General features: G+C 39.1%; 1 protein-coding gene across 1 annotated transcript in view; it reads right to left on the bottom strand.

The window, feature by feature from the left end:
• dnah9 (dynein, axonemal, heavy chain 9) overlaps positions 1-25,816 on the bottom strand; it is a 528,899-nt gene that overhangs the window by 256,204 nt on the left and 246,879 nt on the right. Inside the window, exons 45-47 of the mRNA XM_043714478.2 lie at positions 16,567-16,690; positions 13,634-13,776; positions 6,571-6,732 (exon numbers count right to left, since the gene is read on the bottom strand). Coding sequence (XP_043570413.1) covers positions 6,571-6,732; positions 13,634-13,776; positions 16,567-16,690 — 429 coding nt within the window. The remainder of the gene's footprint in view (positions 1-6,570; positions 6,733-13,633; positions 13,777-16,566; positions 16,691-25,816) is intronic.

The raw sequence follows: 25,816 nt of genomic DNA, 5'->3' as shown, positions 1-25,816 counted from the left end.
TGTGAGAGAAACTCGTCTTATAATGTTTTCCATTGACAGAAAGTCATATATTCGCACAGTCCATGAAAATATTATCAAAGAATAGGAACTATGAATTGATTGGCATTTACTAATGCAACTGTAATCCATTTACAACCATGAATCTCACAGAAGTAATCCAGTTCTATCAAAATATTTTTTTTTTAAATTGCAGGACAGCATTATTTCCAAACAACACTGAAGGTGGTTGAAACATCATGATTTCATCAAGAACAATATGTTTTAATTGTCAATAATTGGAATGACTGTCCTGTTTTATGTTTCAAAGTACTGAAATTCCAATTGATTGTATTGATCCAATATATTTCGTACAACTGACTAAAGAATGTGATGCACTGGAGGACAAGCAAATAGGACGTCCACAATATTAGCAATATTTGCTTTTAACCATTTAATCTATTGCAGTTAATGGCAAATTAATTCAAAGAGGACCAATTTTTCTTCAAAGAATTAGCCATGTTACAAGCATATCCTCAGAAACCACAGCTTGATACAGGTCGACAGCACAGAAAAAGTCCCTTCTGCCTCCCAAGTCTGCACTGATCAAAAACATCCACCTGACTATTCTCATTCCATTTCCCAGCATTGAGCCCATAGCCTTGTATGCCTTGGCAAATAATCAAAATGGCATTTTGTTTATAATTGTTAACATTTAATTTCAGATATGTTACGTTATGGTAAAAAATAACCATGAGTTTCAGGTTTAGGATAAGGATGTGAATGCATTTAAATACCGTAAAACGCAATGTGATTAATTAATATAAGTTCACTAATATTAATTAAACTGGTAAAATCGAGTGGGCAGAGTGCTTATGTCTGTTTTATTGGTTTAGCAGAACTAATCCACATTAAAGTGTGGTTCCAGCTATCTGAGCCTTTGAAATGTCAATTAAATTTTCTTTGCTCCACAGAATTCCACAGTAACTCCATCTCCTCCCTGTCTTAAATGTGTAACTCCCTACTCTAAGATTATACCTTTTGGTCTTAGACTTGACCACAAAGGGAAGCAATCTATCCATGTCTACTCTGACAAGTCACCGAAAACTTCTGTGAGATTTAATAAGGTCACTCCTCATTCTTCAATCTTCCAATGAGTACAGGCCCGATCTACTCAACCTTTTCACGTTTGACAATCCTCCACAAACAGTCTCAGCCTAACCTGGTGACTGCTTTGCAGAATATCTACGTTCTGCCCATAAAAAAAGATTCTGAGCTGCCAGTTGCTTGTCACTTCAATACACCACCGTGTTCCCTGGCCAACAACTCTGTCACAGGTTTGCTGCAATGCTCCAGCGAAGCTCAGCACATGCTGATAGAACAGCATCTCATTTTCTGCTTGGGGACCCTGCAGACCTCTAGACTCAATATGAAGTTCAGTAATTTTAGGACCTTAACCATGTCCTAGCCCTATCACTCACACCATGCCTTGTTATCACATTCCTTGCCATTATACAATACCCATTATGAGCCACTAACAGTCTCCATAAACAGTTACTCACCCTCCCAGCCAGATCATTATCGACTCCTTTGTCTGTTCAACTATTCTTCTCTCTCTTCGGGGCTGTATCCCTACCTATCATTTAATCCTCACCCCTCCATCCCTTCCCAAAACCTCTCTTCTGCATATAAACTGACAGTTTTCTAGCTACCATCAGTTCTGATGAAGTGCCACATGACCCAAAACGTTAACTTTGATTTCTCTTCACAGATGCTGCCAGACCTGTTGATATTTTCCAGCAACGTCTGGTTTTGTAACTTCCATGGACTGCCTCCAGTGCGAATATATCTCTCTTTAGATAAGGAGCCAAAACTGTTCACAGAATTCCAGCTGTGGTCTGACAAGTGCCTTGTATCATTTTAGCATGACCTTCCTACTTTTATACTCCATTCCCCTTGAAATAAAGACCATTTGCCTTCCCTACTACCTGCTGAACTTGTAAGACAGTGTTTTTGAGATTAATGCACAAGAACTGCCAAATCCCTCTGTGACGTATCTTCCTGCAGTCTTTCTCCATTTGTTCTGCCTGCCAAATACATAATGTAATTGCATGTGAGCAGTCTGCTGTTTGCTACATGCTATGAAGTGCTATGTAAAAAATGACTAGAATCCATCTAGTTTGCAGTCCACATCCTCATGGTCACCTCAGTCATGTAACGCAGTAATGGAGTTGTTGACTAGTATTACCAATCAACCTCAAACAGTTAGTGTACAACAGATCCAAACAAAAGCCCCCAGCAGGATAGCCTTGGGAATCACAGCTCTAAAGTTATGTCTAAAGCCAAACAGGTAAACATATCCAACAGGAACAGTAAAAGCGCCCACAGTTAATGAGACAAACTAAGTATCATATTGGATCAAGGGAGGTGACTTATAAAAAAGACTGCCAAAAAAAAGTGGTAACTCTGAGGTTTGAGAAAATGTTAGAATTCAACAAAGGATTACCAAGAAATTGATCAAGAGAGAATAGAATATGAATGTGAAATATAAAAATGATAAGACAAGCTTATGTAAATATGTAAAAAGGAAAATATTAGCAGCCAAAATGTGGGCCCAGTACAGGCAGAAACAGCAGAATTTATAGGAGGGAATAGAGAAGTTGCAGGGAAGCTAATACATTCTTTGTATTTGTCTTCACAGAGGAGATACAAGAAGTCTCCCTTAAATAATTAAGATCTAAGGGTCTCGTGAGACTATGGAACAGAAAGAAATTAGTATGAGTAATAAAAGAGCATTGGAGAAATTAATGAGACTTAAAGTTGACAAATCACCAGAACCTGACGACCTTCACTGTAGAAAGCTGAAAGAGATGGTTACAGTGATATTGGATGCACTGGTGACTATCTTTCAAAATTCTATTAATACTGCAACAGTACTTAGAGATTGGGAAGTTGCAAATGTAACCTTACTGCTTAAGAAAGGAGGGGGAGAAAAAGAACTACAGATCTGTTGGCCAGATTGGCAAGTTTGGGGTTGTTTTCCTTGGAACAGAGAAGGCTGGGCGTGACAATGATTGAGATATTCAAAATTGTGAGGGGTAGAGATAGAGTAGACAGGAGGAACCAGTTGCCCTTGGCAGAGAGATCAAAATACCAGGGGTCATAGATTCGATCTAAATGGCAGAAGGATTAGAGGGAACATAAGGAAAACCTTTTCTGCACAGAGGGTGGTGGATGTCTGGAATTCTCTGCCTGAGTTAGTGGTGGAAGCAGAGACCCTAAACTCTTTCAAAAAAGTACCTGGATCTGTGCCTTAAGTGCTGTAAGCTGCAGGGCTATTGGCTGTGTGCAGAAAGTTGGGATTAGAAAGGGCATCTTAGTGTCAGCTATTCATAATCAATTTCAAACACTTGGATGTGGCGGCTAATTGTGATATTTCCAAGTTCAGAGACGATGCAAAATTTGGACAAGTTGGGCCAAATGGCCCTCTTCTATGCTGTATCATTTCTATGGTTCTATATTCAGAGTACAGAAAACACTTAAATCTATTATAAGAGTTATGATTATTGGATATTTAGGAAGTAATTTCCTGATGAACATAATCAACATGGAATTATAAAAGGTAAACAATATTTTCAAAACTGTTCAAAGTGTTTTTGAGGATGTTGCTCGCAGTGTTGTGGTATTTTGGATTTTCAAAAGGCTTTTGATAAAGTCTCAGACATGAGGCTGGTCAACAAAACTAAACCCCATGGGATCAGGGATAATAAAGCAGCATGGATTGAGGATTGGTTAACTGGGTGTCAGCAAAGTAAAACTAAATGGCTCACTCTCACATTAGCAAGCTGCGGCAACTGCCCACAAGGGTTTGAAGTATCAGCTATTCATAATCAATTTCAAACACTTGGATGTGGCGGCTAATTGTGATATTTCCAAGTTCAGAGACGATGCAAAATTTGGAGAGAAGGTGAATTATGAGGAAAATGCAAAGAGGCTTCAAGGAGATTTAGGCAGGCTGAGTGAGTGGGTAAGGTCATGGTACGTGAAATATAAAGTGAATAAGTGAGAGGTCATCCACTCTGGTAGAAGGAATGAAGGAGTAGAGTATTTTGTAAATGGTGAGAGATTGGAAAGTCTTGATGTCCAAAAGGACACAGATGACTTTGTTCACAAGTCACTGAAAAGTACAGCACAAGTACGGCAAACAATGTGGAATATAAAAGGTATATCAGCCTGTACAAGAGTATGTGAGTACAGGAGAAAAGAAGTGTTGCTTCATTTATGTAGAAAACTATGAAACTGCACCTGGAGTGCTGTGTGCAGTCTGATCCACCTCCTGAAGTGAAGACATGCTTGACCTAATGGGGGTGCAGGGGAGATTTGCCAAACTGGCAGGACTGCCCTGTAAGTGAGTTTCAAGAAACTGGAACTGTATTCTCTGAAGTTTAAAAGAATGAGAACTTCTCTCATAGAAACTCAGAAAATTCTTAAAAAGAGAGTTAGAGTGTCTCAGAACAAAAGGACTGACTCCATTAAGGACTGACATGCAGAAAAAACCTCTTCATTTTTTAATTCTCCACTGCAGAGGATGATCATTAAGGAAATTCAAGACGGAGATTGATAAATGTTTAATCACCAATAACGTCAAGGGAAATGGAGATAACACGGGAATGTGGTGTTGAAGTAAATGGCCATCCATGATCTAGAATGATAGAGCAGTCTCGAGGGGCTAGATGGACTACCCAGCTCCCATATTCCAAGGAATGCATTCCTCTCAAGCATGTTTCATGTCATCTCTTAAACAACTAATGCATTCGATCTAATTACTTTCTGAAAGAAACCGGATTTATATTTGAATGGATCAGAACTGCTACCACCATCTCCTCTATTCCATTGATTGACCACTCAGTGAAATACTGTCTTCTCGGATTAGCTTCCAGTTTAACCCCTGTCAAGCACAGATTCTACAGTTCTGAACAAGGTAAAAGAGCTAGTCCATGTTCTTTAGTCTGTTTAAAATTCCAATGCATACGTAATTATATCACCTTTCAACCTTCTCTTTTTGACAGAGAACATACCTTTTCTTTAGTGTAATAGCTATGCTGAATTCAAACCAACCATCCCCTCAATAATCCTGTAGCCTGCATTTATTATCCCTTCAAGAACTGCAATATCCTTTATGCACTGCTGCAGTCAGAACTGTACATACTATTGTAAATGCAATCTCACTAATAATTTACAAAGCACTGTGAAGACTTGACACAAATGTACTTTTGATATTTTGTATCGCTGTTGGGCTGCCCAAACTACGAATAATTGCTTATATCCTGGGGATCATCCATGGAGAGGTTTATGTTTATGCTGATTGGCACCAGTTAACTAAGAATGTAATTTACCCCATTAATGTATTTCAATAACCGACCCAGCTAGGAAGGTGCCAGCACTATCCTCAGGCTACTCTCCCATTGTTGGCCAAGTGTTTGAATCATTATTTTTTTTCCCTACTGATTGAAATTCAAGCAATATCTTTGCAGCAAAACAAAATATCCAGGAACTGGTCTCCCTGCTATGGGAAGGTGTTCTTAAACTTGCAAGGATTCAGAAAAGATTAGAAAGAATGTTGCAGAGATTGGAGGGTTAAAGTTACAGGGAGAGGCTGAATAGGCTGGGGCATTTTTCTCTGGAGAATTAGAGACTGAAGCATGACCTTACAGAGGTTTATAAAACCATGAGGGGCATGGATAGGTAAGGTCATTTTCCCAGGGAAGTGGTGTCCAAAACAAGGTGAGAGGGAGAAGATTTAAAAGTGACCAGAGGGGCAACTTTTTCACACAGTGGGTGGCGCTTGCATGGAACGAGCTGCCAGCGGAAGTGGCGGAGGTGGGTATGATTGCAGCATTTAAAAAGCATCTGGATGAGTACATGAATAGGAAAGGTTTAGAGGGGTATGGGTCAAATGCTGGCAAATGGTATTAGCTTAGCTCAGATTTCTGGTCAGTGTGGGTGAGTTGGACAGATGGGTCTGTTTCCATGCTGTATAACTCTATGACTCTCTAACTGGATTCAGGATACTAGTTACACAAATGTATATGTAGGACAGCAGGAGATTCAGAAGAACCTGTTTCCGTGAACTTTCATTGGGATGTTGCAAGAATCACTGACACTGTGTTTGTATATGATAGACATTGTGTTGCACTGTATAATGCCTATCTTTTTTCTAATCTCCTTGATTTTATCTATAAGTAAATCTGATTTTAATCTTATCACAGTGCTTCATTGAGCAACCTGCTGAGATGGCAAATAGAGCATGATGAACATTTCATTAATGGCTCAGTATAATATATTGCAGACAGGCAGGAGACTGGAAGAATAATATATTGCCAGTATAATATATTGCCAGATTAATTGGTCAATCTGATCTATGTTGCTCCATGCATGTCAATAACAAATGACAAATTTCCATTCATAGTGACTTGGCTTGCTGCTGGAGAGCTGTTGTATGGCTCCTGAGAAAAAGCCCAACATTTCAGCACTAAGCATACAAAACACCCCTGCGGTCTTCACTAACTTTGTAACAGCTCATTATTATCTTACATCGACATTGTCAGTCTCTTGTAAGAAACGCAGGCTGACAGACTCCAAAGCCTCTCGGGGCCATTCATGGAACCAATCTATTGCAGTGCAGTTCACGACAGCAGGGAACTTCCGACCACGGATACGCAGCTTGTTACCGACAGGTGAGAAACACAAAGCGACCTGAGAGAAAACAGCAGCAAGTTATATCATAGCTGTGTACAACAGACAGGATATGGTCTGTGATTCTACTCACAAGGGATAGGTTGTTGTTTCCACTGTCATTTATCCAATTGTAATAATTAGTCTGGAATTAATACTGCACAGCTTTAAAGACTGTCACCACTCATTCATTTTTATATTGATGCAAACATTATTTTCCATTATTTGGGATCAGCAAAATAAAATATATTATCTGAACAAATCACAAAATGATACAATAGCATATTGTGTTCTACTTGGAAAAGGTGTAGATTAATTGAAGGACAGGACTGGCTGTGTTCAATTCCCTTGGGCAGAACGGGTTTCTGAACTGTAGCTTTACATAGATAGGAAGAAATTCTCTGGCTAACTTGAAATTTACCTGCAGCTGAGCTTTTGTTTTAAGTATATTCTGCATCAAATAATTGGCTTACAAATAATATATCCTTTCAAAACACAAATAGGTATGTTGTCTTTTCTCAACAAATATTTATAAATGATGTGAGTAAACAGCAATGTTGTCATTAACTTTGTTTAGGTTAGCGTGAGCTCGACCACATAATTGGCACATGAATAAATTCAGAGGACCTAAAGTCAGTTCAACAGACATACAAATTATTGCATAAATTGAACAATAAGGTTAAATTGATTATGACATTACCTATAATATTGTTAGCTCATTTCAGAGACCAAGCTAATAAGTGGAAATGAATTCAAGTTGAAATTTGAAAAGCACTTCCCTCTACAGTTGGTTTTGCTATAATGTGTGTTTCTTCAAAGCAAATCGACTTTAATGTGATTGAAGAATTTAGACCATTATTTGTAGAACACGAACTTTCCTTACCTGTAGTGGCTATAATGCAATTCCGGCTCCATTATTTTAAATAGCGTGGCTGTTGAATGATTTTCTTATAACGCAAGATTGCATGGAACGGAACTATCGTACTATATCAAAACCAACTGCACTGTGTGATGCTACAACTTGTAATCAGGGCTAGGTTTTCGCTAGTGAGGCGGGTAACTCAAGTTGGGAAATCTCCTGACTCAGCAGACAAGAGACATCCCCACATGACTTTGTTTTTGGCTGGCGAGGTGAGATAGAATATATTTGGGCTTGCCAGGTTGTGAAACCAATCACAGGTTATCACAGAGGTCAAGGATCACCTTAGCAGGATGGTTCAAAGACCTACCTTAGTGCTGTGGGTCCTCATTTATCTTGGAAACTGTTAGGCCCACAAGCCATCACAACTCATCCCTTCCTCGCTCTTCACACAACCCATGTCTCCTCATAGCTTCTCCATGCCACTCATGACTCCATCCAGCCCAATGCCCCCTCATACTCTTCATACCACCTCCAAGGCACTCCCCAAAATGGGCAAACTTCAGGTGCCAGCAGGAGATGAGAAAAAAAATAACTTTCATTCATGCACCCTTGTTCGTGAAATATCTCCCCTTAATGAAATCTATTCTAAGCTTGTAAATCTCCTCAACTGGTCAACCTCTTAGAACATCCGCAATTCTACTCAGCAGACTTCTCAGAGGTAATTAACGCTGTAATAACCACTTTAAACTATCAATCAAATAAGGCAGAATTTAGAATGCCTTACTGAGTTATTTTAGCTCTTTTAGTTCAGCCAAACATTTGCATGGGATGACAGAACAACACCCCTTGTGAAACAGTGACAAATCACTCAACCCAAAAATAACAAGGTAAGTATGATTTTCTAACCGACACCAAATGGCCTCTTAATCATAGCTGTTTGGCTGTTTATTATTTTTCATATAACTCAGACTGATAGTTTAATATATTTTAATCCCAAGTTTAAGGGCAGGTAATTAAAACAAAATTCTAGATCATCACACATTAGCAAATCTGATAGACTCAAGAGTACTGACATCCATGCCATCAATTTGCAACTCCCACACTGTAGGTTAAAACTCTCAGAACAGCCAAAGTAGATTCTGTCAGAACTCAACACTGTGATTGTGGAGCTGCTGGTGTTGGACTTGGGTGGACAAAATCAGAAATCTCATGACACCAGGTTATAGTCCAACAGGTTTATTTGAAATCACAACCTTTCAGGGCAAAGACTTGACCTGATGAAGGGGCTGTGCTCTGAAAGCTTGTGATTTCATGTAAATCTGATGGACTATAATCTGGTGTTCTAGGATTTCAGAACTCAATGCTAATCACAAATGGTTATACTGAGTTCAGATTTTCCCCTTGCTGAATTATGTCCTGTTGGATCTGCCTGAACTGAAGAAATGGAAATCCAGATCCCACCAACCATTTTTAAAAATTCATGGAATTGGGAAAACCTGGCGAAAATCTGATACTCAATGTCAGATATCAAGACTTTTTTGTCTATGTATCAGTGTTGGGGAGAGATGCCAAAGAAAAGGCTTGAGTTCCATTTTTAACAGCACAATGAATCTTTATTCAGAGCTCTTTTACCACTCAGCATGGGAGAGGACAAAGACTGTTCGAAATTTGGTTTTCACATGGGACCAAGTTAGCCTCTTAGACCAGCTCAGATCAGATCAGATATGAGGTCAATGACACTCTAGCTTCGCCAGCTGAATATGCCAATGACTTAGTGGTTAGCACTGCTGCCTCACAGCACCAGGGCCTCAGGTTCAATTCCAGCCACAGGCAACTGTCTGTGCGGAGTCATTCTTCGCAAGTTTGTGGGGGTTTCCTCGGGTGCTCCAATTTCCTTCCGCAGTCCAAAGATGTGCAGGTTAGATGGATTGGCCATGTTAAATTGCCCATAGTGTCCAGGGATATGTAGGCTAGGTGCATTAGCCATGGGAAATACAGGGATAGGGGTGGATCTGGGCAGTATGCTCTTCAGAGGGTCAGTACAGTATGAATACAGTGTTTTTATACATTTCACATTATAATAATTACATGCAGCATTGATGTCATTATTCTATCCCCCTAATCTATACATCCAATCCTGTAAAACATTCAATCAATGGTGAACACCCCTATGGATAGCTCTAGGTTCCCCAAGACCTCAAGATCTGGAAATGTGTTGCTGGAAAAGCGCAGCAGGTCAGGCAGCATCCAGGGAACAGGAGAATCGACGTTTCGGGCATAAGCCCTTCTTCAGGCTTATGCCCGAAACGTCGATTCTCCTGTTCCCTGGATGCTGCCTGACCTGCTGCGCTTTTCCAGCAACACATTTCCAGCTCTGATCTCCAGCATCTGCAGACCTCACTTTCTCCTCCAAGACCTCAAGATGTTTACCAGACATTGTTACCATCAGGCCTTGGCATCTTACATCATACCCCATTAATTTACATTCAAATATTAATGGTAATACACTTTCTCAGCCATTTCCAAGACTTGTTTGTCTCTAAGGACTATTGGAATTCTGTTATTCATTGCTATCCTTAACAAAGTCTGATGCTCACCTCACATTTCCTACTATCCTAAACATAGGAGATACAAAACGATGCTAATTCCTACTAATTGCTGTAAAATTCATAATATCAGTTCTAATATAAAGTTATATATAAAATTATACGGTTACACTTAATGCTAGAACTCTAGCCAACAAGTTGTGTGTAGCTTCTGTCCCATCAGACCCTGAGCAGTCAAGTAGACACTGCTCCTCTACCTGGCAGGTACAATTATAACTCATTCTAGTTACATGCTGTCTTTTAAGATGAAACTTACTGGCCCTACTCTAAATATTTCTACACTAACTCTTCTACTTAATAAGACAACATCTATTCCATTAATAAGACTGAATTTAATCACTTTCACAGCTCAATGAACTTGTCTGAACTCCTAAGGTTCTACAAGATATAATCTTATTCCCCTTTTGCCTTATCATTTGTCTCTGTTACTAGGGAATCATACTTTTCTTTTAATTCTGCTTAAACTGGGTTGTCTGCTCCCGGGTTTCTCTTATCAGATGGCCTCTTACACACATCTGCAGGTGTGGTTTGTACAGAACTGCCTGTATATTAATTTGTAAGATTCCTTGTTCTGCCTAGACCCTGTTACCTTGGATTTATCTTCTCAAAACTGCCACTGTCCTAACTCATGATCTCACTCTAATAATTGAACCAAACAAGCTAATTTTGATACTGCAGCTAAATGTCTTCTCTGCTATATTTATGCTCACTAAAAATCCAAAGGCCACCATTTTGTGCCATCTCTGGCCATGGGATTCCTCAATTATCAGCTTCTTAATACATTTAGATTAGGTTAGATTAGGTTCCCTACAGTGTGGAAACAGGCCCTTCGGCCCAACAAGTCCACATCAACCCCCCGAAGAGTAACCTACCCAGACCCATTTCCCTCAAGTGTACTCAATCATTGTAGCAATTAGCTGAGTCTATGTTAAAAAGAATAAAAAAGAATAAAAAAGAAAAAAAAACACTGGATTGCTAAAGTTTGGTGATTATTTCTGGATTAATGAATTGAAATCTAGCACTCCAGGGTGTCAACCTTACAGGCATGTACGTAGAACTACACACACCAGAGATCCCAGGCTTAATCAAGTTTTTCTTTAGTAAGCAATGACATAAACCACTGACAAACTCTGGGACACAATAATGTTTCTGAAAAACTCTGGAAGTATGTGATTGTCAATGGCCCCACTCACAAATGCGGTGAGATTCAACTAGGAGAATAGCTTTGATTCTCTTTTTCTGAAGAGAATTAACTTTGCCTGCACTCAGTTAGTTTTTGCTTTCTGAGACAGAATAAAAAATGTAAGAATTTTTACATCTGTAATGAATAATATTATCCATTTTCTAAATTTAACTTCTGCTATGCCTGGTGCAGACTTCAGCTCTTTTGAAAATTAGATGCAAGTCCATAGATTCAAAAATCCAGTAGCATAATCCCCTCGACAATATTTGTTCTGTGAATCCTTTGTTAATAAAAACAAAATTTAAGTTTACCAACCCTTATTTACAGAATGTTATTATTAGGTCTTTCAAGTTTGCAGTGATTTGAGTAAAACAATCCAAAGTGTCTTCCTAGAAAAGTTTATTTTGAATATTCTTAGTAAGGACAGTGGTGGTATTCTTATCTCGTAGTCAAAAGGTTAAACACCACTTCAAGTTCAAGCTCCAGTCCAGGATGCGTTGTGGGGGGCATGGTGGCTCAGTGGTTAGCACAGCTGACTCTCAATGCCAGGGTTTGATTCCATCCTTGGACAACTGACTGTGTGGCATTTCCATGTTCTCCCCGTGTCTGCATGAGCTTCCTCCCACAGTCCGAAGATGTGTAGATTAGGTGGATTGGCCATGCTAAATTGCCCATAGTGTCCAGATATGTGCAGGCTAGGTGGGTTAGCCATGAGAAATTCAGGGTTACAGGGATAGGGGAGGTAGTGGGTTTGGTGTAATGCTCTCTGGAGGGTCACTGAGAACTCAGTGGGCTGAAGGAGCTGATTCAACACTGTAGGTATTTCTATGTTTACCAAGGAAGTAGTATTCATTATGTGGCTAGACAGATTCATTACCAACCTGTGAATCCTTCTAACATACACCAACAGCTGGCAGTAAGAATGGGAAAGATTCTTGGTCAGCCACATGAAGAAGGATAATTGGAACCTTGACCATCAGAGTGCTGCAAACTGTAGCAATATATAAACATATGTTGCTACAGCAACTCTGATTCTTTGTCAGTCCACTTAATTGGTGAGGATCAGGTTGGTGCCAGCAGCACTGGGTTCAAGCTCCTGGCGTGGATTTTGTTGCTACCCCTGTGCCCAACCTGTGGAGAAGACGGTGGTGAGGTTGGTCAGACAGGCAGGGAACTCAAAAAGATACTTAGAAGGCAAAAAAAATTGATGTCAACAACTCTCAGAGAAAGTATGTCAAGGATGAAAATTAACATTGCTTTCATAATGGATTGTTTCTCAATGCCAATATGTTGGAATCTACAACTAAGGAATAGATTTAGATGTGCGTTCTGCTTATAGTACAAAAAACTGGACTTGTCATCTCCAAAAGTGGAATGACACATGATTCAGTTAATGGGGTTTGCTCTTAACTGTCTTTAGATGAAAACTGATGATGGTATCTAATGATAGAGCATTAATATTGCATCAACTCATCATAAATTGACAGTCATTACTGAGCTTCCAATTTTTTTTTGTGCACAGGATTTACTATTCAGCCCATTACTAATGAACTGCTAAGATTCAGTTCAGGCTGAGTCCATTTAAGATCACCAAACCATTGGAATGGTTGATATGGGCTTCAGATTTCAATTTACACTTTGTTTTGAGAGAAATGGATGTAATTGTGCACTTTCAGCTGTGGAAACCTTTCAAATGTGACCGTGTCTCTTGGCTTAGAAGTAGATCTTCCCTTTCTGTGGGTTGTAGGATGTCGTATGAATTGAGCTAGGACAAGCTTACCCCATTTCTGATGAAGGGCTTTTGCTCGAAAGGTCGATTTTCCTGCTCCTCGGATGCTGCCTGACCTGCTGTGCTTTTCCAGCACCACTCTAGTCAAGCTTACCCCTAGTTCATGGCCACTTTAGTAGTTGACCTATGTCTCATTTGGAGAAGCTTAGTGTGGGAAATTGTCATGTTTATTTAATTCTTTATTAGAAAAGTCTCATCTATTTCTCAGGCACTAACTTAGTCTGCTGAGCACATCCAGGCTATATTATGTTGTACAAGTATTATTAGATTGAAGTAACTCAAACAATCCTCTTTTTAATTCTAATTTCTTAACATCAATAGTCAATATAATACTGATTTTCTATTATAAAAACATTTCTTAACTTCCTCATTAATAGCAATTGGCAAATCAATTGTGAAGTTAATATTGTTATATCTGCTCAGGCTTTGAACAAACAATCAGAAGTAAAAAGGAAAAGGAACTTCTTTTGGTTCAGAATTACCTTTAGTTGCCTCCTGACACGATCTATGAAGAATTTCCAGCAATTTTCCCTGGTGTCTATCAATCCCAATCCTTTGACTTCATTCCGTACATTGTTAATAATATTTTCCACCTCTTCATCAGGTAACAAGTCAGGAATTTCACCTATGGGTGGCGGAGGTGAGGTACAGTACATTAGGTGAGTTATATAAAATACTGTTCAATAATCACCATCAAGAGTGATACATGATAAACAAAATGCAAACACATCCTGAGGCACCCATAAAAATTATGCAGAGCCCATTTTTCATCTAGTACAAAGATTTTTGCTTCAGGAGAGAAAGTAATTTGCATTTGCTTATTTATTAAGAGATATTTATGCAGTTAAGATGGAAAGTTCATTTATGATGGCTTTCTGCCCAAGGGCACCTTACAGATTCAGCACTGGAGATAGAATGGGACTTACTACAAATCAAAATGATGCATGTGCTGGCATCCTGAACTACCTATTTTATTGCTGCTGTCATTTACCAATAAAATCTAATGCTATTTTAGCCCTGCTTATACAGTCATAACAGTGAAGATTGAACAAGCCACACAATTCAGGATTTTCTGTATTTACATGCACAGCACATTAATTCCTCCACACAATGGTATTTGAAATTTGCTGGAAGAGTCATTAACTGGCACATAAAAGTTCACACAAGTTAACTGAGTCATTGCTTCAAGACCAAACTGGACCTCTTTGTGACTGGAACAAAAATTACATCACGTAGAAGCGAATGAATAGATAATGGTCGACATGATCTCCTGGTCAGGTTTTGTCTCGCTGAGGGGAGTAGAGAGGCAATGTTCCCATGTTTTTGCTTTCTACTATCAGCTCCTGGTTTCCTACACAGTTGTTTTCTTTCCCCCCACAACTTCTGGGTTGTTGTTAAGTTGTCGGGAAATAGTTGGAGATACCAAGGCATGATGGACTGTTTTATGAGTGTGAGACAAGTTTGAGGGACAATTCAATCTTCTCCTGCCCATCATTTTCAGGTACTTGTAAAATGAAGCAAATCCATGTTCTTTTCTCAAGAGACCCAAGGCATGATACAAATGCACATTCATGTCCTGGAAGATGTATTTCTTTCCAGTACCCGGCCCTCATGTGTGAACAGAGGAATAAAAATCCCAGAATGTTTTAAGGGCAAGAGGGTGAGGGTTATATAAATAAAGATAGAATATGATTAGTTACTCATGTGGTTGGATTGAATGGTCCATTTTGTAATGTTTATGTATTTATATGAATGTACTCCTGATAGTGACCTAGTAATTTCATCCTCAGCTGTTTAAATACAATGCTAACATTTTCTTTATGTGGAATTTTGAAAAATGTTTCTATTCAGGCAGTAAGTATGAAACGGTTCATTTTTTTATTTGCATTAAATTTGCTTTTGTCTCAAAGCTTGCTACCATTACAGAAAAGAAAGATATATTGCTCTAAAAATGATATGATATGATCAAGGCACTGATCCACAAAAAATTGTCACATACCAGAGTGATGTTACAAATCACATTCCTATATTGCCAACCTTTCCATTATGTGTTGCAACAGAAATTTTCAGGATTTTCAAGGATTTTAAGATGATTTTTATGATTTTCTGTCTCCTGGAACTGTTGGCACCATCTTCAGTCAACGTTCAAATGAGACACTATGAAAAAGATGGATTCCACAGCCCTTTGTATGTAACTTTTAATGTAACTTTGAAATGTTGTGTGATTTAGATATGAAAGAACTGAAACCAACATGGTCATTTTAAAACAATCCAGGTCATTGTCAATATATAATTTCAGTTACATCACAATTTAAACTTTTGCTATAAATTCTGTGTCTTACAATCTTATACTCCACAACCACCTGATTAAGGAGCAGCGCTCTGAAAGCTAGTGCTTCCAAATAAACCTATTGGACTATAACCTGGTGTTGTGTGATTTTTAACTTTCTACATCTCAGTCCAACACCGGCATCTCCAAATCATGTCCACAGCCCTGTTACCTTTCTATACTACCTATGATCTATTCTATCAAATCCATCCACTTCCACATTAATAATATTTGAATCACAGTGTAACATGTCATTTGTAGTTCAAATAATAGCACAAGGTATTCAATATTCTTTCTCAGTCTTCAGTCTCATTTGATCTCATCAATTACAATCCAGTACATATTCCAACCCTGATCATTTTTAATCTATTGAGATAGCATTCTTCTAGTGAATATGAATACCTAACATTTCATATGACATGATGCTCGATTTTAACATCAAGCAGCTTATTGTATAAATGAGTTAATACTTCTGTTAAAATACGAGACAAAAGACATCCACAGAGGCACACTGAACATTTGCATGCTAAAATTTGACACTCTTACTTTCAGGCCAGATATAATTTGTAATGACACCAAGTTTCCAATAACGTTATATCTATTTACATGATATATCTTTATAGACAGCTCTGTAGCAAGAACCTTGTTGATTCATATTACTTTTCCTTAAAATGGGAGTATTGTAATCATTCTGCAGAGGGTTGTCAGGCTGGGTGGTTCAGTACATTCAAGGCTGAGATAGACAAGTTGCTAGCCAATTTGGAATCAAGGGTTATGGTGATAAGGCAGGGAAGTGGAGTTGAAGATCATCTGAGCTGTCATGATCTCATTGAATCACAGTGAGACTTGATGGGCCAAATGGCCTACACTTGAATCTTATGGTCTTGTTCTACCCTATGTTAGCACAAACACATTCATTTATAGAGAAAGAGGATGAGTATTAATGCTGCTTTGAGCACTTAAAGCAAAAGTGCTAATTCTCAGTTGGAAATCTATGGAGAATCATAAAATGAAAAAAACATGTCTCAAAGGATGAGAGCATTTTAAAAAGCAACATACCTACCTTAGAATGAACACAGGCCTTACCTGATGCAAGTAGGTCATTCACGAGAACTAAAAACTTTTCATCAGCCACTTGAGCATCCGTCATTAGGAATACAGTGCCCAAATTCTTGACTCCAGCATTTAAGTACAGGCTACCAAGGTCAGTCTGTGTAAGGAAGAAGCCAGGTTATTGCCAAGGGTGCAGTAATTGCAGTATATCTTAGTGCACTGCTCAGGAAGGAACTTGCATTTGTATAATACACCTTAAATCTTAAAGATGTGTCAAAGCAATTTAAAGATGTTAAATACTTCAGAACAGCACTTTGGGAATGTTGCAGCAAAGCCTGCACAGACAGCCAAGTCTCAGTAAGGAGATAAACAATGACGATACTCCAAATAATCTGCTTTTCATTGGAGTTTCCTTATGGTTTGCAAAGATGCTAGAATTTCCCTGCTCTTCTTCAACTGGTGATAGGTGATCCATTAAATCCACCAAAAAGCTGGTTAACAGAATCCAGGTTAAACATCACATCCAAGTAAAAAGCTCTGATAATGCAGCTCTCTCCCAATACTGCATTCAAGTATCCTCCTAGATTATGTGTTCAATTATTTGAGGTGGTGTTTACATTTTATGATTCAGAGGCAACAGTACTCCCATTTAGCCAAGACTCAACAGCAAGAAGAGAATAATGTGGACAGGAATGCATTACAAAGATAATGAAGGGATTAATGTGTAAGGTAAAAGATAATGCATAGAACAGGGGTTTACTTGATAGAAAACACAATTGAGATTGGTCGCACAAAAATTAATCCAGATAGGATTGGATTGTATATAAGTTGCCATGGAAATATCACAAGAATATGTAGAAGGTGACATATAGACAGAAGTAGGTTACACAAAAGCTAATATCGACATAAGTTTTTTTATTCATTCACAGGAGGACAGCATCACATCCCTAGTTGCCTAAAGGGCAGTTAAGAGTCAATCACATTGCTGTGGATCTGGGGTCACATGTAGGCCAGACCAGATAAGAAAGCCAGATTCCTTCCCTGAATGACATTAGCTAACCACATGGGTTTTTTGTCCAACAATTGACAATAATTTCATGGTCATCCATAGGCTCTTAACTCTGGAGTGAGTACAGAATTATGATTTCTGTATATTTAATTATTTTTGTGGACTAGAGTTTGAATAATTGTGGCGACCTGGATTTTTCTTTTGTTCCCAGTGGGCAATGGGACATTTTTTATAAAACAAGGCATTTTTTAGAAATGATATCGTACTGGACAATTGCTGATAGTTGCTTGCATAAACTTGCCTCTAGGAAACTATGTGATTATTTTTATGACTGGTTTTATGCCTGCATTGCTTGAATCGTGGTTTGCAGGCTTTGAGATGATTTATGATGTTCAGTTGGTGAGGAGCTGGAAGTCTGCTACACAGCAAGTTGTTCACCATGTGTGTGTACTTTGCTGAAGCATCTTTGTAGTGGATGCAGTTATGAAACTTAACTCTCCTTTTGAAAAGTGGCAGGAAAACCTCATGTTTCTATAATTCATGACTAGCCTATATCTTACAAGAACCCAGAGACATGCTTTTGTGATGCGAATCTACAGATGGCAGAGTGTTACACCAGCCACCACCTCCACACCCTCAATCTTGTCCATTGTACTTTCAAGAATATGACTCATTCTCACCAAAAGTAAATCTCCACAGAACTAAATCTATCAGTTTCCTGTTATCCTTGTGTGTGCGGTCATGTTTGTAATTATTTAGACAAGTAAACCACTTTATTTTTCACACTATAAACTAGGTGAGATCGGTTTTGCACCTTCTCTGAAAACATTTTGTCTTGCAATAAATCGATAAGTCAGTTTTTATTTAAAAAAATCACATTGTGGGATTCTTTTTACTTGAAAATAAAGAAAGAAGAAGGTTGGTCATATCAGGAACCAGATAAAACCATTTATGCTGTGAAGAGTGAAGTCAGTGAAAACAATGCAGTCCCTCACAATAGTCATTACAACAGAGATGATGGGTTCCAGTCAGCAACAAGTTGAGGAATGTATTTGCCATTATATCAAACAAGAGTGAAGTCTTGGATGTTTAATTGGAACAAACAGGTTAGACCATACCAGTTCTGAGGAGGTGGCTTTGATAGCAAGATGGAAATGAAGGCAGTATGGGAGGGTGACAGGTCTGCTACCTGACAGGTTTTCACCTGCAGCTGACTTTCCCAGTGGGTGGCGGAAGAGGTAGAGTTTTCTCCTCCTTAATTGTGGTCAGGTTGCTGTCAGGCCATAGTTGGTTCTTTTCTTTTAAATCGTGAAAGCACGTCAAGTTGGAGGGCCAGCATAGTCCTCTCCTACAGTGGAAGCCAACCTTCCAAGGCTGTGAGCATTCAAACTGGGCCTGTAACCTAAGGAGCACGCACAATCTCCATACTTTTATAGAACTCAACAGGTAGGCGCTGCTTCAAATACGGGGCTGGGATTTAGAAAGGATCTTGACCAGTGATCGTTTTCATTTTCTGCTCCAACCCTGAAGCATCCATTCTTAAGATAAACATGAATTTGACAGCATCAAGGTGAATCAGGCAAAAGATAGTGCTGTGCAGTATTCTTTTTCAATTTTACAGTAATTTGCCTTGAAATGTATGACATTATATAAAATATATATAAAACTGTAAAATTCAATCCAGAGTGGCATTTATTATGTCTCATTGCTGTGGAATTTTATTTTATTTTATAATACCTTCCATTACATAACTCTCAAGATCAGATCACTGATAGGAATGAGATTTATGATGATAAAAAGTGAGAGGTATCACAAACCCATTGTGGAGCTGGGACTATTTGTAAATGTGAAATGAGCCAAATGTGTGATATATTCAAGTGGAAATAACTGTAGCTTGCTTAGATGATAAATACAAATAGTGTCAAGCTTTTTTTCTCTTCTAGTCTCCTTTTTACTTGATAATATTATCCTCATTTACAAAGAAAGAGGGCATTTATAAGCTCATTTCCTGAACACAGGATGTCCCAAGATGCTTTCGAGTGAATGAAATACTTTTATGAAGTGTAGTTTTGGTTGCAACTTAGGAAATATTGAAGCAAATTTATATATACATTAAGCTCCCAGAAACCCAAATGCGAGATTGAACAAGTAGTCTGCTTTTAGGGATGTTGGCTGATGGATAAATATCGGCCAGAATTCCAGGTAGAACTCCACAACTCTCCTTTGAAAAAGTGACACTGGACCTTTTATGTCCATCTGAGGGTGCAGACAGTATTTCTGTTTAATTGCTTGTCCAAAGTACAGCATCTCTGACACTGTCACACATCTCCAGTAACACAATGGAGGGTCAGCACAGATTTCTGTGCCCAGGTCTCTGCAGTATGAACTGAAACCAGATTCAGAAATGTGAGGGTTATCAGCTGAGGCACATCTTAAAAATTTTCAGAAATGCAATTTCACATCACTTCTTATTGACTCTTCTCAATTGACTAACTAACATTTGCTTTCCTCCCACACTCAATGTTAAAGTTGTTTGTTTTTAATCAATACTAAGTGCCTCATCTGAACTTCTCATCTGCCAGCTAGGAAAGCACCAAGAAGGACAAGAGATTTACCAAGATGTTGCCGGGAATAGAGGGTTTACGTTACAAGGAGAGGCTGGACAGGCTAGGATTTGTTTTCACTGGAGCGTAGAAGGTTGAGAAGTAATCTTATGGAGGTTTATAAAGTAAGAAGAGGTATATATAAGGTGAATGGCAGTTGTCTTTTCCCAAGCGTGGCAGATTTCAAGATGAGGGAGCATATTTTTAAGATGAAAAGAGAAAGATTTTAAAAAAGACATGAGGCAATTTTTTTTTACACAGAGATTGGAATTCACGTGTGGAATGAACTTCCAGAGGACATGACGGATGTGGGTACAGTTACAATATTTAAAAGACAAAGTTTGTGAGAAGATTTGTAGCTCGGGCGCTCGATGCTGTGGTTCTGTTCGCCGAGCTGGAAATTTTTGTTGCAAACGTTTCATCCCCTGTCTAGGTGACATCCTGAGTGCTTGGGAGCCTCCTGTGAAGCGCTTCTGTGGTGTTTCCTCCAGCATTTATAGTGGCCTGTCCCTGCCGCTTCCGGTTGTCAGTTTCAGCTGTCCGCTGTAGTGGCCGGTATATTGGGTCCAGGTCAATGTGTTTGTTGATGGAGTTTGTGGATGAGTGCCATGCTTCTAGGAATTCCCTGGCTGTTCTTTGTTTCGCTTGCCCTATAATGGTAGTATTGTCCCAGTCAAATTCATGTTGTTTGTCGTCTACGTGTGTGGCTACTAGTGATTGCTGGTCGTGTCATTTCGTGGCTAATTGATGTTCGTGGATTCGGATCGTTAGCTGTCTTCCTGTTTATCCTATATAGTGTTTTGTGCAGTCCTTGCATGGGATTTTGTACACTACATTAGTTTTGCTCATGCTGGGTATCGGGTCCTTCGTTCTGGTGAGTTGTTGTCCGAGTGTGGCTGTTGGTTTGTGTGCTGTTATAAGTCCTAGTGGTCGCAGTAGTCTGGCTGTCATTTCAGAGATGTTCTTGATGTATGGTAATGTGGCTAGTCCTTTGGGTTGCGGCATGTCCTCGTTCCGTTGTCTTTCCCTTAGGCATCTGTTGATGAAATTGCGAGGATATCCGTTTTTGGCGAATATCTTGTATAGGTGTTTCTCTTCCTGCATCAACAAACAAATCGACCTGGACCCAATATACCGGCCACTACAGCGGACAGCTGAAACTGACAACCGGAAGCGGCAGGGACAGGCCACTATAAATGCCGGAGGAAACACCACAGAAGCGCTTCACAGGAGGCTCCCAAGAACTGAGAACGTCACCTAGACAGGGGACGAAACGTTTGCAACAAAAATTTCCAGCTCGGCGAACAGAACCACAGCATTTAAAAGACATTTAGATCAATACATGAATAAGAAAGGTTTGGAGAGATATAAACCAAGTGCAAGAAGGTGGGACTAATTTTGTTTGGGATTACAGTCAGTATGAACTGATTGGACTGAAGGGTCTGTTTTCATGCTGTATGACTTTATACAGCAGGGTAAGGCCTTGATTCATTTCCAGCATTGAATGCTTGGGTAATGTTTCCTCACCCTTACCCAAAATTTTATTTCAGATCAAATTCTGTCAAATTCCTCTTTCAATATACAGCTGAGATGAAGCAATAAAGAAAATCTCAAATGTCCTACCCGTCAGATTAATTGTAAATAATACCGTGTCAGTTGATACACTTTCATGGAAAAGTCTTAATACACGTTTTTCCTAACTCACATACATCACATCTCCCACAGTAATTTTCATCACATCTCTTAAAACACTTTAAAAACAATTAAATAGCTTGACATGCTGTTGGAAACAACAATTTTGTACACAGAAACATTCCACAAAGCGTACTAAGAATGAAGTATAAATTAGTCTCTTCCACATGGCAATGTTCGCGAGAGCTGGGCTGCTGAGGAACTTCGAGTGGGAAGGTAGAGATCCAATGTTCGTGGTCCATGTAGGTACCAATAACAAACAAAAATAGGGCAGAGGTTCTGCTAAGGGAGTATGAACAGCTCGGAGCTAAATTAAAAAACAGAACCAAAAAAGGTAATAATCTCTGGATTACCACCTGAGCCATGAGCTAATTGGTACAGGGTCAATAAGTTTAAGTAAGTAAAGGTGTGGCTCGAAGTTTGGCGTGTGAGAAATGTGGTGAATTCATGGGACATTGGCATCAGTACTGGGGGTGAAGGGACCTGTTCTGATAGAATGGTCTTCAGCTAAACCGTGCTCAGACCAGAGTCCTAGGGGATCGTAACTAGGACTGAAGACAGGGCTTTAAACTAAAAGGGATGGGGGTGGGGGGGTTCAGTTATAGGGGAAATTAGAAAAATTGAATTAAAGGAGGAGGTAAGAGTGCAGAACTCAGGAGAGGTTATTACAATCTCCAGCACAGACACAATTAGGACAGAGTGTATGGAAAGGATTAGCGATCAAACTTCAAGCACACTGGACAAATGAGAGACAATGAGAAGAGGGATGGTTAATAAAGGACTGAAGGTGTTGTATCTGAATGCACACAGTATAAGGAATAAGGTAAATAAGCTGGTGATACAGATCGAAACTGACAGGTATGACGCAGTGGGCATCATGGAGATGTGGCTGCAAAGGGATCTGAATATTCAAGGATATACATCCTATCGAAAAGATAGGCAGGTGGGAGGGGGGAAGTGGGGTTGCTTTATTAGTAAGAAATGAAATTAAATCAATAGTAAGAAACAAAGTGGAGTCAGATGATATAGAATCTGTGGGGAATCAAAAAAGAAAATGCCGGAAAATCTCAGCAGGTCTGGCAGCATCTGTAAGGAGAGAAAAGAGCTGATGTCTCGAGTCTAACTGACCCTTTGTCAAAGTGATCTTGTTATGATTGAATAAATACTGCAATTTGAGAGGAAGGAGACAGAATCAGAGGTAACAGTATTACAGCTAAATAAAGGCAACTACAGAGACATGAGGGAGGAGCTGGTAGAATTGACTGGGAGAGGGGGTCGAGCAGGAAAGACAGTGAAACAGCAATGGCAGAAGTTTCTGGGAGTAATTCAGGAGACACAACAGAGATCCATCCTGAGGAAAAAGAAGCATGGTACAGGGAGGGTGAAGCATGGCGAAGGGCAGTGGGAAAGCAGAGGATTGGGAAACTTACAAAGACTAACAGAGGGCAACAAAAAAATAAATAAGGAGGGAGTCAATTAAATATGTGGGTTAGGTAGCCAGTAATATAAAGGAAGACTATAAGAGTTTCTTTAGATATCTAAAGGACAAATGAGAGGCAAAATATTGGGCTGCTGGAAAATTACACTGGAGAGATAGTAGTGGGGAATAAGGAAATGGCTGAAGAACTGAATAATTACTTCATGTCAGTCTTCACAGTGGAAGACATGTGTAAAAAATTTGAGAGAGTGGCATATGCCTGATGAAGAGCTTATGCCCGAAACGTCGACATTCCTGATAAAGAGCTTATATCCAAAACAGTGACTTTCCTGCTCCTCAGATGCTGCCTGACTGGCTGTGTTATTCCAGAACCACACTCTTTGACTTTGATCTCCAGCATCTATAGTCCTCATTTTTCCATTGGTAGGAGAGACTAGGACCCAAGGGCACAGCCTTAGAGTAAAGGAAAGCCCTTTTAGAACAGAGATAAGGAGAAACTTCTTCAGCCAGAGTGTGGTGAATCTATGGAATTCATTGCCATAGAAGGCTGTGTAGGCCAGATCATTGAGTATATTTAAGACCGAGATAGATCTGTTCTTGAGTATCAAGGGGATCAAGGGTTACAGGGAGAAAGCAAGAGAATGAGATTGAGAAACTTGATTGAATGATGGAGCAGACTCGATGGGCTGAATGGCCTAATTTCTGTTCCTATGTCTTATGGAGGAATTTGTTCAGGACATCAGGAAACCTCCCTTGTGGCAGTTTCAGAGAGCGGTTAGGGAGGCATCTGATTAAAAAAGACAGAGATCAAATCATTGTAATCAAATGGAGGCATGATATAATGATTGTGACCTTATGGAATGATTTTCATAATTAAACAAATTTGTAAACAAAAGATGAAAATATGTACTCTATGTTTTCTTTATACACTGTCAACATTCAATCTCTTAAATAAGTGATTAAATTTCATATGGTCCTGGCATAATTAAATTTTGGATAGAAGATCCAATATGGGGTAAAGGTTAAGGCACTATATATAGGACTGCCCTCTCATTGGAAAGAGACAGCTGGAATGGTTGTGAATGAGTGTCCTTTCATGGTAACCTCACCTAGTGCCAGAATTAATCCTGTACTCTTGGCATCACTCTGCATCGCAAACCAACTGTCCAGCTAAGTGACCTCCAATATGGGATAAATGAAGCTTTCACAGACAAACAACAGCAGATTAAATACAATTAAATATGACCTTCAAAGACTTGCAATACTTTAATGCAATTCTATATTAACTTAGATAACTTTGCTACCTCCTTATATCAAAACATCTCCATTCAAATTTGCTGTTTAGACCCCTGAATCATTTTGCATTGTTTTCCTCGTGGACACTCATGGAAAATGCAACTGTGACCTACATCAAGCAGTAATCCTCTTCATATCATATTACTAGATCATATTCAGTCAACAGATTTTTATTTGAGGAATAAATGTTTTTTTCTCTCCCCACAACTGGTTGAATAGTTTTCCCATTACGTATGACATTTGGAAGATTCTGTTCTGGGAACAGACTTTAGTCAGGGAAGCTTTGGATCATTCTATGCATTAAGAAAAGCAAAATACACACATTTCAAATTATTTAAATGTTTCCTAATTTCAGTCTTGAGTACTTTTAATGGGTTTGGTGCCATTTAATAACATGGAGTTGAAACACAATTAAGGAATGCGTCTTTTAATAAAGGATGCCTTGTCAGGGATCAATTAATTCATGATATTGTTCTGTTGTTAGCGATATATTTTCTTAATGGGAATAATCTGATAAATGGAACAAATTAACATCAACATGGGCATATCCTAATTGACTTCTAAAAGGAACTGTGAAAAATCTTAATTTACTGCAGAAAGCAACAAACACTAAGAGGATACATTGGCAGTAATGAAGCACAAAGGCTGTCTGAAATATAGGGCTGAGAACACCAGGGACCTTCTTATATTACCAAACGCTGGAAGATTGAAGGACTCAGGTGGAGTTCAACAAGGACAGGCTATTTTTGTGCTTCTTTTGATTTATCATTGGTGATCAAAAGAAATATTCTTATCTCCCAGTTGGCTTGCTCATGTTCTGAAATTATTGTCATACATTTGACAGTGGTAACATGGGGATCATTAACCTTTCCTTATTTTACTCACATTGGCAAGATTTGAAGCAAATACTTGTTCTTGCCTTGGTGAGCCCAGATTGGTACTGAGGCCAATTCTGATATTTAAAAAAATGTGAATTGCTTCAAATGAAAATGTCACTATCAACGTAAAGCAAAGTGGCTGTATTTGCAAAGCAAATCATATAATCCCTATATTGTGGAATCAGGCCATTTGGCCCATTGAGTCAACACCAACCCTCCAAAGAGCATCTCACTCAGACCCAGACCCCTTACCCATAACCCTGCATTTCCCATGGATAATCCACCTAGACACTATGTGCAATTTGGCACGGCTAATGCACCTAACCCGCACATCTTTAGACTGTGGGAGGAAACTAGAACACCCAAC

This window comes from Chiloscyllium plagiosum, unplaced genomic scaffold (assembly GCF_037043375.1).
Source record: "Chiloscyllium plagiosum isolate Xiang-an unplaced genomic scaffold, Cpla_swu_hap1 HiC_scaffold_25, whole genome shotgun sequence".
Taxonomy (NCBI): domain Eukaryota; kingdom Metazoa; phylum Chordata; class Chondrichthyes; order Orectolobiformes; family Hemiscylliidae; genus Chiloscyllium; species Chiloscyllium plagiosum.
The sequence above is the reverse complement of the archived record's forward strand: the minus strand, read 5'-3'. Positions and strand labels throughout refer to the sequence as shown.